Source organism: Atta cephalotes, assembly GCF_000143395.1.
Source record: "Atta cephalotes unplaced genomic scaffold scaffold00013, whole genome shotgun sequence".
Classification (NCBI taxonomy): domain Eukaryota; kingdom Metazoa; phylum Arthropoda; class Insecta; order Hymenoptera; family Formicidae; genus Atta; species Atta cephalotes.
In genome coordinates this window covers 2,855,974-2,873,028 of record NW_012130077.1, presented here as the reverse complement: position 1 = coordinate 2,873,028, position 17,055 = coordinate 2,855,974, and the positions used below count along the sequence as shown (strand labels likewise).

General features: G+C 34.8%; 3 protein-coding genes across 3 annotated transcripts in view; 2 read left to right on the top strand and 1 right to left on the bottom strand.

Moving 5' to 3' along the window:
- The first annotated feature begins 833 nt into the window (after window positions 1–833).
- LOC105617507 (receptor-binding cancer antigen expressed on SiSo cells) lies at window positions 834–2,138 on the top strand. Its single transcript, XM_012199063.1, has 4 exons — window positions 834–998; window positions 1,501–1,653; window positions 1,724–1,834; window positions 1,898–2,138. The coding sequence occupies exons 1-4, from the start codon at window positions 834–836 to the stop codon at window positions 2,078–2,080; spliced, it is 612 nt and encodes a 203-aa protein (XP_012054453.1). The 3' UTR covers window positions 2,081–2,138.
- Window positions 2,139–4,232: 2,094 nt separating this feature from the next.
- LOC105617506 (protein dopey-1 homolog) overlaps window positions 4,233–17,055 on the top strand; it is a 13,672-nt gene continuing 849 nt past the window's right edge. The window contains exons 1-24 of the mRNA XM_012199062.1: window positions 4,233–4,288; window positions 4,438–4,715; window positions 4,790–4,955; window positions 5,065–5,254; window positions 5,322–5,497; window positions 5,564–5,830; window positions 5,929–7,501; window positions 7,582–7,844; window positions 8,116–9,247; window positions 9,316–9,747; window positions 9,929–10,239; window positions 10,394–10,598; window positions 10,824–11,225; window positions 11,318–11,454; window positions 11,538–11,694; window positions 11,804–12,175; window positions 12,264–12,402; window positions 12,569–12,740; window positions 12,849–13,060; window positions 13,148–13,300; window positions 13,385–13,580; window positions 14,256–14,267; window positions 14,814–14,981; window positions 15,055–15,166. Coding sequence (XP_012054452.1) covers window positions 4,233–4,288; window positions 4,438–4,715; window positions 4,790–4,955; window positions 5,065–5,254; window positions 5,322–5,497; window positions 5,564–5,830; window positions 5,929–7,501; window positions 7,582–7,844; window positions 8,116–9,247; window positions 9,316–9,747; window positions 9,929–10,239; window positions 10,394–10,598; window positions 10,824–11,225; window positions 11,318–11,454; window positions 11,538–11,694; window positions 11,804–12,175; window positions 12,264–12,402; window positions 12,569–12,740; window positions 12,849–13,060; window positions 13,148–13,300; window positions 13,385–13,580; window positions 14,256–14,267; window positions 14,814–14,981; window positions 15,055–15,166 — 7,281 coding nt within the window. The remainder of the gene's footprint in view (window positions 4,289–4,437; window positions 4,716–4,789; window positions 4,956–5,064; window positions 5,255–5,321; window positions 5,498–5,563; window positions 5,831–5,928; window positions 7,502–7,581; window positions 7,845–8,115; window positions 9,248–9,315; window positions 9,748–9,928; window positions 10,240–10,393; window positions 10,599–10,823; window positions 11,226–11,317; window positions 11,455–11,537; window positions 11,695–11,803; window positions 12,176–12,263; window positions 12,403–12,568; window positions 12,741–12,848; window positions 13,061–13,147; window positions 13,301–13,384; window positions 13,581–14,255; window positions 14,268–14,813; window positions 14,982–15,054; window positions 15,167–17,055) is intronic.
- Window positions 15,266–16,500, bottom strand: LOC105617505. The gene is given in 2 exon segments (XM_012199061.1): window positions 15,266–15,780; window positions 16,443–16,500. Coding segments are annotated over 2 exon segments (573 nt in total).

Genomic DNA, 17,055 nt, shown 5'->3' with positions numbered 1-17,055 from the left:
TACTACGACGTACGACACACACACACACACACACACACACACACACACACACACACACACACACACACATATAAAATATTGTATTTTTTTACTAGGTTATTACAAACTAATAATCACTTATTCTAACACAATTAAACTAAGATATATTTATAAGCTGTGTGAATGCGCAACAAATCTAAGACATAAAGCAACCGTGTAACAAAGCCTATTAATCGGAGAACATTAAATGATCAATTAGTTATCACAAAAATGTATGAAAAAAGAAAGGAATATTATAATTTCTGTCTTCAGTCTAAACTTTCAAGAAGGAAAAAATTTATTTTATTTGTATGATGTATGATTCTATAGGAATCACCTATATAAAACACAACATACTTGTATCTATTTTCTTTAAATTATTTATCTCGACCGTGTCGTTTGACATTAGCTGCGTTCCATTATTTATTCAATTTATTGCAAGTACTAAAAATTTACAGTATACGTCCCGTGAACTATAGATTTTCAATAATTGCAGTGCACAGTGAATAATGGAATGCAATTATCGAAGGATCGTAATATCGAGTAATCGATCTGCCGACCAATAGCGGAACGTCATAATCATCCGGAGAGGGATGTAGGTTATGTACGTATCAAGTAGACTTGAGTGTTTCCCGATTTACTATTAATTTCATATTTCGTGTAAGAAGGACGCAAGACGATGTAAGGGAGAATCGACGACTTGTCTTACAAGATGGATCGCCAATGCTGCGTCCGCGCCAGGTAGACCACGTAAACGTCCGTCTTCCGGCTCCGGAGGAGAGGTTAGCTCTCCGTCCAAGCCGACCGTGCCGAAAATGGCTGTGGAGTTTTTGATGAATCGGCTTAAGGCCTTGTTCGTATTGCTCTTCGGGATATTTAAGCGCGCGATGTGCTGCCTCCGACGTCGAAGACGATCATCCTGCGACTCTGTCCCCTTGTCCACTGTCGGCGTGGTGCCGAATGTTCTTACTAGCTCGACGGTACATCTCATTTATACAATAAGTATCTCCTATGTATACAATAAATTTATTTTTTATGCAGTTTTATAAATATGTTCTTGTTTTGATAAAAAATACTGTACTGTCTTAAGAAGCAAGCTAAAAAATGTACAATCTTTGTATCATCTTATCTTTGGGTCTATCTTTTATAGTTGTACACTTTTGAAATTTAAAGCAAGATAGGTATATATTTAATATTTAGCGAAAGAGTTTAATGTAAGAATATAAAACAGATCTATATAGTCTTTATTATATGAATTATACTAAGGTATGGATTATATTAAGGTCTCGTGCATCAACATTACTTTGACTTTAAGATTTAAACCTTTCTTTGTCTTATTTTAAAGTTGAAAAAGAGAAAGAGAGTTTTAAGCCTCTTTCTTAAAATCAAAGTAACATCAGTGCATTCGGGTCTAAAACGGAAGATATAACTGCTTTTGTGTCAAGGTTTTATAATAATATTTATTAAGTATGCTTATTTAAGGAATTGGAGCAATGGGATAAGTGGGAAGAAAATCCAATTGTTGTTATACCAGATAAGCCAGTTAATACCATACAAGCTAAGATAGAGCAGTATCGACAACAAGTAATTAAGCCTCCTGAATCGCCCACTGAAGAACAACTTAACTTTTTTGAGGTAATTCAGGCTAATTCTGACAATCACTTTAATAAGAATAGTAAAAATTTTACCTTTGCATCTTGTATAGGATATGACTCCGAAAATCACTAGACAGGCAAAAATTCTAATAAAAGATAAGCATGCAGATGGCTCGTCTCGTAACATTGCAAAATTCACAGCCATGGATCCTGTTCCGACTGTAAGTCTGTACTTGCAAACTTGTAAGATTCCAGAGATTTACATTCCTGTCATCTGTGTTCAGAATGAATTAGGAGAATGGGAAGAAAACTCCGCTGGTTGGGAAGTGGACGACTTCAATGATCCTACCAAAGTGCTGCGAGAACAAAGAAGGAGAGAGCGGGAGCAGCGATTAATGGAACAGCAGCAGAAAAGGCTGGAACGTACTGCAAAACCGCAACCCTTGGGTGCAAAACTGTGTTCCTGATGCGAGATCACAAATGCATGGGAATTAATATCAAAATACACAATAATGTACATTTTAATGGGGTACATGCCGGATATTTTTAATATAGAAATTGGCATGTTCATATAACCTTTTATTACTCGATATAACTTTCAATATCACGTGTCAATTTTATCTTCTTGCTTTTTTATTATTGCGTATCAGTCATTGCAAATTTAAAAATATGACGCGGAAATTTTTTCTTTAAATGTTGCATCTTCAAAAAATGCAGATTCGTTATATTTTATTTCCTATATTATTTGTATATTAAATATTTTTAATCTTCCAAAAGGGCACTAGAGAGTTAATCATGAGAGAAAATGCAATACATTTACTTGAAACAAAGTGATAAAATTGCATGAATATAGAGTATTATGTTAATGCATTGTATTAGAAGATTGATTGTTTTGTTATATTTATGTGCAAATGTACTCATGGACATTTTTCAGTATTTAAACATTAATTTCATATTATTTCTTTTAATACTTTGTAAATGTAAACAGAAAAATAATGTGTAAACAGCATCGATATGATTATCTTTCCGAAAAAATAGTATTTGTAAACATTCCATATGAATTTTGTACAATCTCGAATGTGATGCGTCTGAATTTCTGTATGAGCGGATAATCGTTTTGTAAGTTTATAATAAGTCGATGTATAATACCAGGCGGAACCTATCACTTGACAAAGTTTGTTACATTTATGAGTATAATCTTTATGAATTTTATTAAAAGCTAAAATCTCGGAGGCTGTGTAGGAAACAAGAGAGATTTTAGTGCGATGCTTCGACTTGTTATATTTTTTTCCTTTTGTTATTCATGCACAATTGCAAAGAAAATGGCATGGATCGTGGATTTTAAGATGTTTCATAATAAAAAAAGGAATTCGTTTATGTTTGAATTTGATAATACTGACTCAAACATTCTATATCTATCAATTAAATACATAAAGAGTGCCTTTACTCATTTCATGATTTCAGAAACTGCATTTATATGATGCAAAATTGTGTCTAAAATCCCATGTCATTATGAAAGAAATTGAATTATTAAGTTAGAAAAGGAATATACCCATGATGAATAAAAAAAATTGATCAAATAATTTCGATCAAACTTCAGTTAACTTATCAGAAAATACCTATACTATTTTGTTAACAAAATTATTCATTTTTTATTATAATATATGGAAAAAAAGATCAGACACAACAAAATATACAATTCGAAATTTTACTTTTAGACATTCCGGTTAAATTAATCGCCGATTTCACTCGATTGAGATGATCCTCAATCATTCGAGTTCGTCAGAAAGATTTATTCCATCTACGGACGGACCAACGCATATCAGATAAACGTATGATTCATGTCAATTCGATCGTCACGTGCACAACGTCAACATAAAGAGGTGAGTTGTTCGTCAGTCTTCGATCCCGTGAAAAACCAAGGAAGGGGAATCAGAATAATCCGATCGGAACTATTGGAAGCGCGCGTCGCGCCACACGCCACCACACGTACGATCTCGCCGAAGACAGCTGGAGGACAGCTCAGGACAGCTGGAGGTTATTGATGATTGACCGTTACATGTTTGAGATCGAGACATAAGAAAATTCTTTGCGAGGAAATTGTGAAACGCGAATCTTCGAGCCCGGTTGATGGTGAATCGCCACTGAATTCCAGTAGAAGGAGAGAGACGGCAGGGAATCGACGATCGCGCAACGAGATAACCAAGTTGATAGCGGGCCGACGATAGGTTCGGCTCGTATAAACACAGCCTCGTAGACATGATCATGAACGATTGTGGGCATTGCGGCTCAGTCGGGCTCTGCGGATGGTCGCTCGTCCGGTGAGAGAGCGAGAGGGTAAATTTTTGTTTCTCGGAGCGGGATAGGATAGTTGGGGCTCGCGCGGACGGGACACGCGAGACATATACGGACTTGTGTGGTAACACGAAGAATTGATTTCTAGGTACCACGGTACCCGCTTTATCTGAATACGATGTGCCGCACGATAAGATCTGCAGCTTAATTAGGATTTTCGCCGTGATTCATTTTGCTGTAAGATAGATCTAAAATCATGTAAAGTGTGGTGGAAAAACATCATCGTTGCAGTGTAATTTCTTTAGTCACGAAAAAAACGCAACCATGGGTTCCATCGCTCTGGAGGAGTACGAGTTGATGAAGGACTCCAAGTATCGGGTGTAAGTTGAAGATTAGCACATTTAGCATCACTGACACAGTGTAATTCGATAAACATCACACAACGTTATAGTAATTTACATTTCATAGCTTGATGTTTGTACATTGTCTCTTAAGAAACTTGATGCTATAAGTTGTATTTATCACACAGCTATGTATCTGCTGTCGACAAGGCCCTGAAGAGTTTCGAGTACACGAGTGAATGGGCAGATTTAATCTCTGCCCTAGGAAAGCTCAATAAGGTGTTATTGAGCCATATGAAGTTTCCTGTTATTCCAAGGAGAATCAAAATATCGAAGAGATTAGCCCAATGTATGCATCCGGCATTACCTTCTGGTGTTCACTTGAAAGCTTTAGAGACATATGATATTATTTTTAAGTGTATGGGTACTAATAGGCTTAGTCATGAGCTGTTTATCTATAGTGCAGGTGAGTATACGTGTTGAATGAAAGAAATAATTATAGACTACTTTGACACATTCTTTATATTTATTCTTATTTAGGACTATTTCCATTGTTGGGCCATGCTGCTATGAATGTCAGACCATCATTGTTAACAGTATACGAAACACACTTTGTACCACTTGGCGAAAGATTAAGACCAGGATTAAGTGGTTTTTTAAGCGGTGTTCTCTTGGGCCTAGAAGATGGATCTGATCATTTTGACAGGTACTATGTTATTTTTGTAGCATTCCTTGTGTATATTCATAAATAATAATTCATAAATAGATATGTGCATAAGTAATATAGAAATTTATGGAGCATTTTTTCATATTAGAACTAATTCCTTACTGGAAAAAGTGTGTGAGGGTGTGGGTGCAGAACATTTTTATGCGTGCCTCTGGGACTGCTTGGCTTCAAATTCTGGTATTCGATTGCCTGCGATATCATTTGTGCTAGCACATTTCAATAAAAAACTGTCGATGGAAGAGCAAAAATATATTATGGGTACTAATATTAAAATTATGGTAAGAAGAATTTTAACGCTATAAATTTATCTTAAAATTTTGTTCTCTAACGTATCGATTTAAAAAGATTTCAGCCTTGTGTGCTGGAGTACAAGACACTTCAGTGCTAGTGCAAAGAAGTGCACTGGATTTTCTGTTGATAGGTTTTCCTATGCATAATAATCAATTGACACATCTAGATATGATACTGTTAATAAAAGCTGCTTTAGTTACTATATTGCGAAGGGATATGAGCTTAAACAGGTAAAGGAAGCTGCAATATGTAATATTCTTATTTTATTTTATATATTTTTTATCGTGTAATTGTAGACGTTTGTTTGCTTGGCTGTTGGGCACTGAAGTAAGCACATCAATTTTAAAGAAGAAGAATCATGCGATTGCAGACACTAAAGAAAGTGTAACATACTTTGATATGTATTCTAAGGAAATGTTAGTTGAAGCGATAAAATATCTACTTAAAGAAGTATGTGAAGAAAATTCGCAAGATCTAAAGCCATATAGGATACTTGTCTCGTTACTTGATAAGGTGGATATTGGACCAATAATTTTAGATGATATTCTGTTTGAAGTATTTAGGTAAGATCGTCTGTGCTATATAATTATAAAATAAAATCTGTTAAAATTGAAACTATTCATCAATATATTTTTTAATAACCTTGCGTTATTCATTTTAGGACATTTTATAATGCATGCAAACAATTCATGCAAACAAGTCACACACCGAAAGCAAATGAAGTGGTAAAGTCTGCAAATCTGTTATTCTCAACTTTGGAACCATCTTACATCTGGATACATTGTGGGCATCTGTTTGAGAAAGCCTGTAATACTAGAGCAAAAATGCAAGTCGCGATCGAAGACGTTGTTGTAAGACCGGTTGGTAGTGGAATGCCGAATCTCGTGGAAGTATGCGTGCTGACAGAATTTTTACTTGAAACTGTGTCGTTGGACGCGTTTATAGACACGCCATCTGAACATCTTCCTGGCTTATTTTACGAAATAATCAGCAAACTTTTACATCACAATAATATTCTGTCCTCAATAGAAATCTCGAAAAGTCTCAAATTGTGCGCCAAGATCTTATCGAAGGTGCAACCAACAATGATAACTACTCATGTGGATAAGTGTGAAATAGATGCCAAGTTGGACACGTCTCTGAATAGCATTACAGTCCCCAGTGATAATTCTCTGACGGCAATCCCTTTAGAGAAGAGTCAATCAGATAGTAAATTGAATAAGCCCGATACATCCAATATTTCCTTCACGGAGAAAAGCCCAAGTACAAGAAGAAGAGCCAATTCTGGTGGTGCCACTAAAAGAAGCGAAAAGAAATCGAAAAAAAAAGGAAGTAAAAGCACTTCCAAGTTAAACGACACGTACACTATACAGGCTGATGGCAGTAGCATATCCGTTGTAGTGAGTGAAGATACGAAATCTTTACCTAGAAATAAAAGTATGGATGATATTAAAGCAAACTGCGTCGAAATCGATGATATCTCTTCATCAGTGATTCAATCTTCAGACAGTCGTCTGTTAAAACATTTTAAGAATGTTACTCCAATGGGATCGACAGGATCCTTATGTAGGGGACCATCTCCAGCGTTTCAGGCACAGCATTCCATGTTAGAAAAGTGTCTCCGGCAATACGAGATATTTTACGTTAAATTAATTAGCAATCGGATACTTAGCAAAGAGAGAACAGTGCAGGATATGTTCGATCATTTAGTGGTGTCTTCTCCGAGAAAGAGTTTCGACGAGAGAATGCGTTACTTGGAATTTATGCTAAATTCGAGATTAAGCATAGATGATTCCGGATTCTTTAGTCAAGACTCATCCGTAACTGAAGATACCAAATGCTTGGATATTTTTCATCTATTTCTTGATATGACGACTCAATCAGAATGGATTGAAACCATGAAAATAGCGTCCAGCTTGTTCGTCGAATTGTCCACATTTCCAAAATACTTTTTGCCTGGCGACGACGTACTCGTAGAAGAGGAACCGAAATTCGAGCACGTTCTTCCGGATTGGTTGAAAATTTTAATAGTCTGTTCTTGCTGGTTGCAGAAGCAACCCGCATTACAGTTAACGAGCATTGCTACGTTATTGGACTTAGTTGCATTGTTAAAAGCACATAACGATGTCGAGACACATCCAAAAAGTGGAGAGGGTGTGACGACGGTTGTTATCGTTCCCCTATTGAAGCAATGGCACATAACTTATTTGATGCAGTATACTAATGTATTTCAGGTAGGTTCTGTAGTATTTCTGCATTCAATATTTGATTGAAAATACATGAGATATTAAACAAAATTATTTTTAATACAAAGGTACTGGCACATTCCTTGTGGCATCATCTGGGCGAACTTCCCGCCCATAAATTCAGAATGCGCTGCGTAGAACTTATGCATGAATTGCATCATGCTTTATACAATTCTTGTGATGCGGTTGAGAACCTAATAGGATCCGAACTTACCTCTGAAAACCCTGAGAAGAGAATTGAGGCCTTCGGTAGATTTGCTACTTTGTGGCATTTAGGACGAGAGATCGAAACGAATCCAAGATTGCGTGGCTGTCTCAGAACTTTTGACCAGTAAGTAAAACAATTTTTATAGTATCTGTCCAATTAGTATCTACACTGAAAAAAAATTCATGAAATTTGAATAAATATTTGTTTAATTTAAAATTATATTTAATTTAAATATCATTTTTTTAAATCAAATAAATATTTATTTTCTGTAAACAAATGGCCCATTGATACTATTTAAACAAATATTCATTCAAATTTCGTAAATTCTTTTTTCAATGTACCCAGTTATAATTACAGTTTTTACAAAGTTTTTGTCTTCTGTTATGTTGTATAGATCTTTATTGAAAATGTTGGATAATCTTCAGCTTGCGGATAATTCGCCGTTAAAGCTGCAGGCCCAATCATGGCTGTTACATTCCTTAATGCGTGGCGACATATCACGCGTAATAGATCCCCTGCTGACAATATTATTAGATCCATCCACATGCCGTATGAGCGTTCTTCACGTGAGCATACAACACAGTAATACCGTCCTAACGAAGAATGATCCCGTGGAGGAGAAATCAGAGATTCAAGATGACACTGAGGGCGCCGCGAAAATTTACGCAATCAGTTCGGTCGATGGTAATGTAATATATCACGTGAGCGATAACGTGGATGAAGATAAAAAGTGGAAAAAGGGTAAAAAGAAGAAGCAGGCGATAAATCCTGTGAAGATAAAACGAATCTTTGCGGTGACAACGTTGGCGACTGGAGATAATTGCAATCACTATGTCACCGAAAGAAATCAATTTATGAAAGAACTTGAAGTACCGCCCAGTATATCCGGCAACAGGAAAATTTCCGTATTCGTAAATCCTCTCTCGATCAATTGTAATGAAAATTCAAATGATTCCTTTACGGAGGATGATTCGCTGCCCAGTATGCGCAAAACGAATTTAACAACGGAGTTGCTGAAAAATGCCACTCGCTTTAAGAAAATTGATTTCGACAAAGGTTCTACTGCCAGTTTAGACGAAAGTCTTTTCGAATCGGCGAATTCCAGCCTGAAAGCGAAGGATAAGAGTAGCTACAAGAAACTAAACGACGATGTCGATTCGTCGTCGGATTCCATAACTAATAGCTTAGACTCGAGCAGTCCTGAAGTAACTAACAAACAGTCCAAACAAAAGAAGGAAACTCTTATAATGCCAGGCAGTTCCAGAGAAGTAGCGGGCACTATCATAAAGGGCAGATATTACAGCACAAATGAGTTCAATACAAATTATGATCATGATATTGGCAGTTTCGAAGCGAGCGTAGAGGTACCTAGCTGGACGATGGATGACGACGATGGCGAATTGGACGTCAGTACCACTGCGGAAGAGTATTTCAGCAACTCCAGCAGCACCAGTATAGTCGAAGAAATTCTGAATGAAGTACTCGATCGCGCGATGCAACTATGCGACATTGGCGAATCACCTAAAAACGCAAGTATCTTATTATTTAGCTTATCTTGAAATGATAATATTACGATAGTCTTTTAATATTTTTTATCCTGCAGGAAGAGGTTCCGCAACATAATGCAAAAACTAACCGAAATGTTGGCTTGGGTGTCCACAATCTTCACTCCCACATGTTGCTCTACTGTGGAGTATACGATTCAGCCAGAACTCTTTATGCTCTGCGTACTCTCAGGAACGAACTCTTGACGAACACGCGAATGTTTCTGTGTTGTGCAGCGACGACTGGTGTAACAAACACAACGAAGAACACAGTGTTATTAAACTTATTAGCAAGACATAGGAAAAGTGTTTTTGGCAGGAACTTTCATGGTGATATAGCTAATACGGAATTTATAGCGGCTTACAGAAGTAGTATGTATTTGGAAGTGTTGATAAGCGTATGTCTATACTTCGCGAGAAGCTACTATCCAAATCTAGGGCAAATGAGACTTACATATGAAGAGATCGCGGGTAATCGCCAAGTATGTGTTTAATTTTTAAAAAATGTCTATAAAAAAGCATTTTTTAAGAAGATACACAAATTAAGAAATTATAAGATTTTTAATTAAATATTAATGTTTGTATTATGAAACTTATTAACTTTTTTTTATTTTTAATGGACATTGTTAATCTTGTTAGTATTGACAATAATATTTTCTACAGGTACAACTTGCGAGTGCAGAATTATTGACGCTAATATTTTCTGAGTTAATCCCGATCGTTCGTGATTCTGGGAAAGGCTTTAGTTGCTACATAGTTGATTTATTGACTAAATGTAAAGTACAAAAAGTTGCTCTGCATTGTCTTGTGTCCAGTGTTATGAGTATGAAGAATGCTCACAAGGAGAACGAAGATGTTTCCACGTTTACTGAAGAAATCGTATTATTTAATGATCCGTTTATTGATAATGATGTTAACAAATGTAAATATAGAGCGAGTGATCATACGGAAGCTTTTCAAATACAATTGTTACGGTAATATAATAATATAATAATATAATAATTATTCGATAAATTTAATAAGAATATATTTTACTAATCTATGACTGATGAAACTCACATTAGTATTACAATTATTTTCAGTTATATTTGTATAATTTTTGATAAAATTGATTTATTATTTTTCAAGGTTATTGTTAGCATTAATTATGTTGGAACATCAGTGCAGTAGTCAAAAAGGAGAGGAAATTAATTCTACAATGTCTCCCATACCAAGTTCGCCGACACGAGCATCAAATTTGATCGGGAATACTTTGACATTGAAATACGTTTCTGGGGCAGCAATACCACAGCAACCAATGTTTCTTGCTAGTATTCTTAGCGCCTTGCAACTCGTATGTTATTTGTTTCAATATATATTGTTCAAATCAATTCTAAAATTTATATGTATTTCTTAGACAAGATAATCAATTTATTTTATTAAATTATATAGAATATTTTTATTATAAAATGTATTTAAATTATAAGAATTGATTGTATAAATTATGAATTTATTTGATTAAGCAAAAAGTGATTTCCAACGAGATAATGATTTGTTGTAATGGATATAAATTTTGTAGGATCATATGAGGCATCTTCATCAACATTGGACAACCCTTGTTACGTCCAGCCTGCCTTTTATGGGACCGTCTTTAACATCTGTTGTAACATCAGTTATTCATCAATTATGCAATAATATTGAGCATCTGGCATCATATTATATTAGCGAAGATGCGATATTGACATCAAAATTGCAAGATATAAGCACAGTGGAATGCTGCTTGCCTGCAGATTACACAGTGACACATTTGGAAGCTTTGACATATTTACTCCATTACTGTCTGTTGGATACTTCCCAGCAAATCGGATTCTCGTTTAATCAGCCATTAAGTGGTACTATACAAACGGGAATTCCCGGTGCTAATCCTGGACAAATATTCAATAATCTTATACATGTCTTTATGCCCAGCCCACTTTCTCCGGTTAGTTGAACGAAATATATTATTTGATTATATGATATTAATCAATATTTGATTTATTCGGTACATTATAGCAAAGTTTTTGTTTGCTGTAGGATTTATCCACAGCTAAAGATAAAAGTGGCGCAAATGAGCTGCAACAACATGCAAGGAGAACAGCATTAAGTCATTTGCCAAGAATAATAGCATCGTTGTCTGCCTTATGGCAAGCGGTTTTGGCAACAAAAGACAAGTATATTTTATTTGTGTTCTTTAATTAAAAATATGTAGAAAATTTATATTATATTAATGCATTCTTTTAATAATATTGTATAGTGAACAAGCCAGTTGTGTGGTGGGTAGTCCGAGAATAGTCAAATATCAATTGTTAGAACTCCTGTCTCCAATCTCTTTCCATCATGGAGCCAACTTCTTGGCTGCAGTCGCAGTTGCCTGGCATGAAAGGCGCCAATCATCCGCCACATCCAAAAAGGTAAAGGACATCTTGTATCTAATTTAAAAAATAAATAATAAGATGAGGAACAACTAATAGCAGTTTTGGAAAAAATGTTTTTTTTTCTTTATTACTATTTGTTTCACAGATACTTCCAGAAGCGTGTTCTAATCAGCAAGTAATGGTTCACCTTGTTAGTGCGATTCGTGTTATGCCTATTGATACTTTGGTGCATACCGTACATCAAGTAGTGAAAACGCCACCGCCGATACATGGAGTCAAGCAAGATTTCTCATTGGAAGTCTCAGTGCTCGAATTACTTTATGTGTATATGCAGAGTAATACGTCGCAATCGCTTATTGAATCTTGGGCATCCTTGTTTAGTTTATTAAAGGATGGTCTATCGCTAACAGCACCTGCCCAATTTCTCTTACTGGCTATACTAAACGAATATGTACAAAAGTGCCCACCTATGCAAGAGAAGAAAGATATCAAAGATTTGCAAGACGTGTCTGCAAAGGTTATTATTTATTTATATATTGTATAATATATTTATGTATTGTATAATAACTAACACGATTGTTGGATGTTTTTAAAAAACATTTTAGTTGATCGAATCGTGTTCGCAAATAGCTGGTGCCTGTTTAGAGCAAACAACATGGCTAAGAAGGAATTTGGCCGTCCGCGAGGATGTTTTTGAAGTGGTCGAAGGTTCTTCGGAAGGTAAAGAGGGAAAAAATGGTGCTGGTGCGTAACATGCAATTTATTTTATAGATATATTTAAGAATATTTAAAGCAAAATCTTTTTGTTATCGCGCTTTATCTTTATTTTTTTTCTTATATAGTTGATAATTGTAAAAAAAATAGCTCTATATTTTTCCTCTGTATATTCATTGAAAGTTTTATGTTACAGTAACACCTGGAACCCCACCTAACGCGGCATACAGTGTTCAAGCGCAAGCGGTATTAGCGGAAATACTTGCACCACTGTTGGATGTCAGTTATGGTTCGCAAGAAAAGGAACGTGTGGTAACGCTTCTGACAAATCTCATGTATAATGTTACACCTTATCTCAAGAATCACACGTAAGTTAGCTGTAAAGCTGTAAGTTCAACTGTAAAGATTTTGTTTTTTCTCTAAGATTCACACAAAAAAGAATAACATGAACTTTGCTTACTTTATCTAATTTACAGGATAAAAAATATCGCTTCATTCACCGCCTGTTCTCAACTACTGGCTTCCTTATCAGGATATCAGTACACGAGAAAGGCATGGCGCAAGGATGTTTTAGACTTGTTACTTGACTCGGCCTTTTTCCAAATGATACCGGCTTGTCTGCCATATTGGAGAACCATAATAGACAATCTAATGACGCACGACAACACTACCTTCAGAGATTTAATGAGTAACACATTTTTTTTTTACTATATTTACGTAATGCGTGCATCAATTATAATCAAATAAATTAACATATTACTGATCTGTTAAATAGATCGCGTTTCCATGGCTCAAGGCAGCGGGATCAGTATATTTTCTTCGAAGGAACAGGAATATGAGCAGAAAGCGCAGCTCTTGAAACGTTTGGCGTTCGTCATCCTTTGCAGTGAAATGGATCAATATCATAAATATATGCCGGAGATACAAGGTACATATATTTGCGAGATACATTTATAGACTATATTATATATATTTAATAATTGTTTTCACACACTGATTATTTTATTTTTAGAACGTTTAGCAGACAGTTTACGTCTACCTCAAGTAATCCCGTCTATTCAGGCGCAAGTGTTTCTCTGTTTTCGCGTACTGCTATTGAGAATGTCACCACAACACGCAACATCCTTATGGCCAGTTATTGTTAGCGAGCTTGTTCAAGTATTCCTCTATATTGAGCAGGAATTAAATACAGATAGCGAAGAGTTTAGGTACGTAAATTTATCTAATCTAGGTGCTTATTTTGGACAAACTTGCTTGTGGGACGCTGTTGCTTCGTATGTGCATGTACGTTTACAATATGCGATTGTTTATTTGAAGTATTGAAATTACTTCATTTTTAATCTTCTTTCAAAACTATATTTTTAATATATGCGTTATTTTATTATACATGAACAATCAGTATCGGTTTGGCATTTATTATTATTATTATTATTATTATATTCTGATTTCTCTCTAAGATTCGTTAACAAAAATGCTATAATACAAAATCTTTTTATGGAAATATATTATTAATAGTTATTAATATACACTACTGGCATGATTGATATTCCACACTACTTTTGAAATCAATAATTTGATCTAATAATCACCAATATTTTCAAAATTCTCGAAATGTGATTGCGACGAAAAATGGAGTCTTATAATACATGGAATAGAAACGAGATAAAATTATGTGATATAAGATCATTTCTCGTGGTCTTATATATGTGTATAGATATTGAGGATATTAAATAGCAGAATATTTGTCTGTGTATGTCCCTCCCCTCCCGCCCTACTAACATGGATACTATCTAATATCGTATTGTTTTGGCTCTGTTTCGGCATCTTCGCAATTTGATGGGATTTGTGGTGCCTCCATAACTTGAATGGTGTTGGGACGGCAGTCGTCATAGCAGGTAACTCAATGGCCCAATGCATATCCGACGTACATACCGCACGCGTATGCATACTGTTAATGTCGTAAGGAAACTCGAGTACAGTGATGTAAAAGATACTTTAATTTCAACACTTAAAAATATAACATTTAAAATAAATTCACAATACGCACAAAAATCATTTTCATATCGTACTAAAATTATTTTTACATTACACAAACTATCAATTTTGAATATGAAAATATATGATAAATATTTCAAAAACAAATAAATACTCAAAAGACTAAATGCAAGTATTTGCTAAGAAAAAAGTACTTGGCTATAGATACAAATATATTTAAAAGAACTTGGGAGCATAAAAAGCCCTTTACATCACTGTGTCGAACATGAATGTCAAAGGGTATTACTATTACTAATAATAATCTTGTATCTTGTTGATTGACTTCTACAGGGAAATTGCGTATTATTCTTGTGGATATTAAATTATGATTCCAAAAAAATTTTTGCTCTTTGTTATCCACTAGCAATATATTAAATGACACATTATTTATATTTCTTTGCACACAGTTCGCACATCAAGTTATTATCGGCTCTGGACTCATCATGGGCTGTTAACGCCAGCAACGGACTGCAAGCACATGGGCATCCTCACTGGTTACAATTACAACTGGCCGCTGCCAAGCTGCTAGATCTCGCGTTGCTGTTGCCCGCACACAGATTACCACAGTTTCAGATGTAAGCGGAAGGAGAAAAATTTTGAAGCTACATTTACTCCATTCTGAGATAATCTATATTATCTCGTTTACAGGTATAAATGGGCATTCGTCGGAGACGCAGCGGCAGGTTGTACAGATAACAACAACTTATCCTCGGACTTTGTGCCGCATATTACAAGAATAGCGAAATTGATGGACAGTAAGGTAAGTTACCGCGATTGCTTTTATGACATGATAAATTATTTGGCGCAGTTTAGTAGCATAAGAGTAGTTTAATGAATGTTAAGAATGAGAATATAAAATTTAGTAATTGTAATTGTAATTTTCTGTCGAACATTCCTCGGGTAACAGACATCTTTGTGCTTTCTCGTCAAAAACATACTCTTTCTTGCATTCACATCCACTTCTGCACGGTGTGTAACAGTCCACTTCATCCGGCTTCGAACATGTGAATTGGCAAAGACAATGCATCCAAACCGATTTGTCGTCGCACTCTTGAATCTTCCTTGAACGCATATAATCAAATTCATCGCAATCGTATCCGGAAATTCGATGCTTGGTGTATCTATAAACTTTCTCAGACAGTTTGTACCAGTTAAACTGCTTATCGAAGAGACTCCTTTCAAAAGAATCGATACTGTTTCTAAAAACAGCGTAATTTGAACTAAGATACGTGCCATCTTGATTCTCTGTGTCATCGAGATCGTTTGCAATGTAAAAGTCATCTTACCTGATACTGTTGTATTCTTTATTGAAACTTTTCGAGCGGTCCGTTGGTAAATCTTCATAGAAATCAAAATCGTAATCGCCCATGTACTCTGTGATAATTAAATTCGCAATATTTATTAATTGAATAGTAGCACATTAGTAAAGTGTGAATAAAATTAATTCTTTTTATTTATTTAATTAAATAAATATTGAAAAATGAAATAGATTATTATGCGATGTTTTGTAAATCGCGTTTCTGGTTTAATATTTTTTATTTATCTAATGTTTAAAAGACTTAGTTTAAAATAAGAATTAAAAAAATTAAATAATTTTCTCGTTTAAGAGGAGATGGAATTGATTAAATTAACTTCGTAAGAAAGGTTGTTCTATCTGCAGCTCTTCATTAATATATATTTGTTCTCATAATTAATGTCAATTAACTTACATTAAAATCATATTCAATTGTATCAAGAGCATTCAGAATATGATTACCATAAACAAAAAAAATGAATAGACGAATTATGTTTCACTTTTTTAAATTTCATCTTTTTTTTTATCAATTCTAAGAATTGATTTTTCTTTCATAAAATTATCAAGGTACAATTTAATTTTTAAATTATAAATTTAAATATCCCGTATAAATAAAAGAAAGTAGAATATTATAGTAAGAAGAGAATTGAAAGAAAGCATCATTATATAAGCCTATGTTTTTCTTTTAAAAGAAAGAAATATGAAGGAATCTTTTAAATGATCATATTGCTTTGATACTCACGTGCAGTAACAACTATTACAGTGCAAATGTAATAAGATAAGATTTTCAACCAGGCCATCGCTGTGATTGTTTCTGTACGGACGATCGACAAACTTGGTATACACTCTTAGGATTAAACTGTATAAGTAGTCTCAATTATCACTATGACCCTGCTCTTATATCGGTTTCGCTTAAAGACATTGCTGTTATTACGTTACGAAAAAATTCTTAATTCATTCCTTTGTTACTAGTAGTATATCATTAGTTAATCATTTTTTCCCTGAGAAAAATAAAAATTTCTATTTCTATTTCTTAAATAATAGTTATCCAAATTTCGCGTTTGCTATAACTGGTACATATATCACAAGATTCAAAATTACAAGAACTTAGTTCAACTACAAACGCTGTCAGCAATACTGAAATACTTATTTTATTTTAGAACGTGAGAAAGCAAAAGCATGTGTGTGTGTGTGTGCGTGCGTGTGTGTGTGTGTGTGTGTGTGTGTGTGTGTGTGTGTGTGTGTGTGTGTGTGTGTGTGTGTGTGTGTGTAGTACGTTATTTTACGTTTATTACGTAACGTAACGTACGTACTAGTGTCGTACTCGTACGTACGTAGTAGTTAGTGTTGTTAGT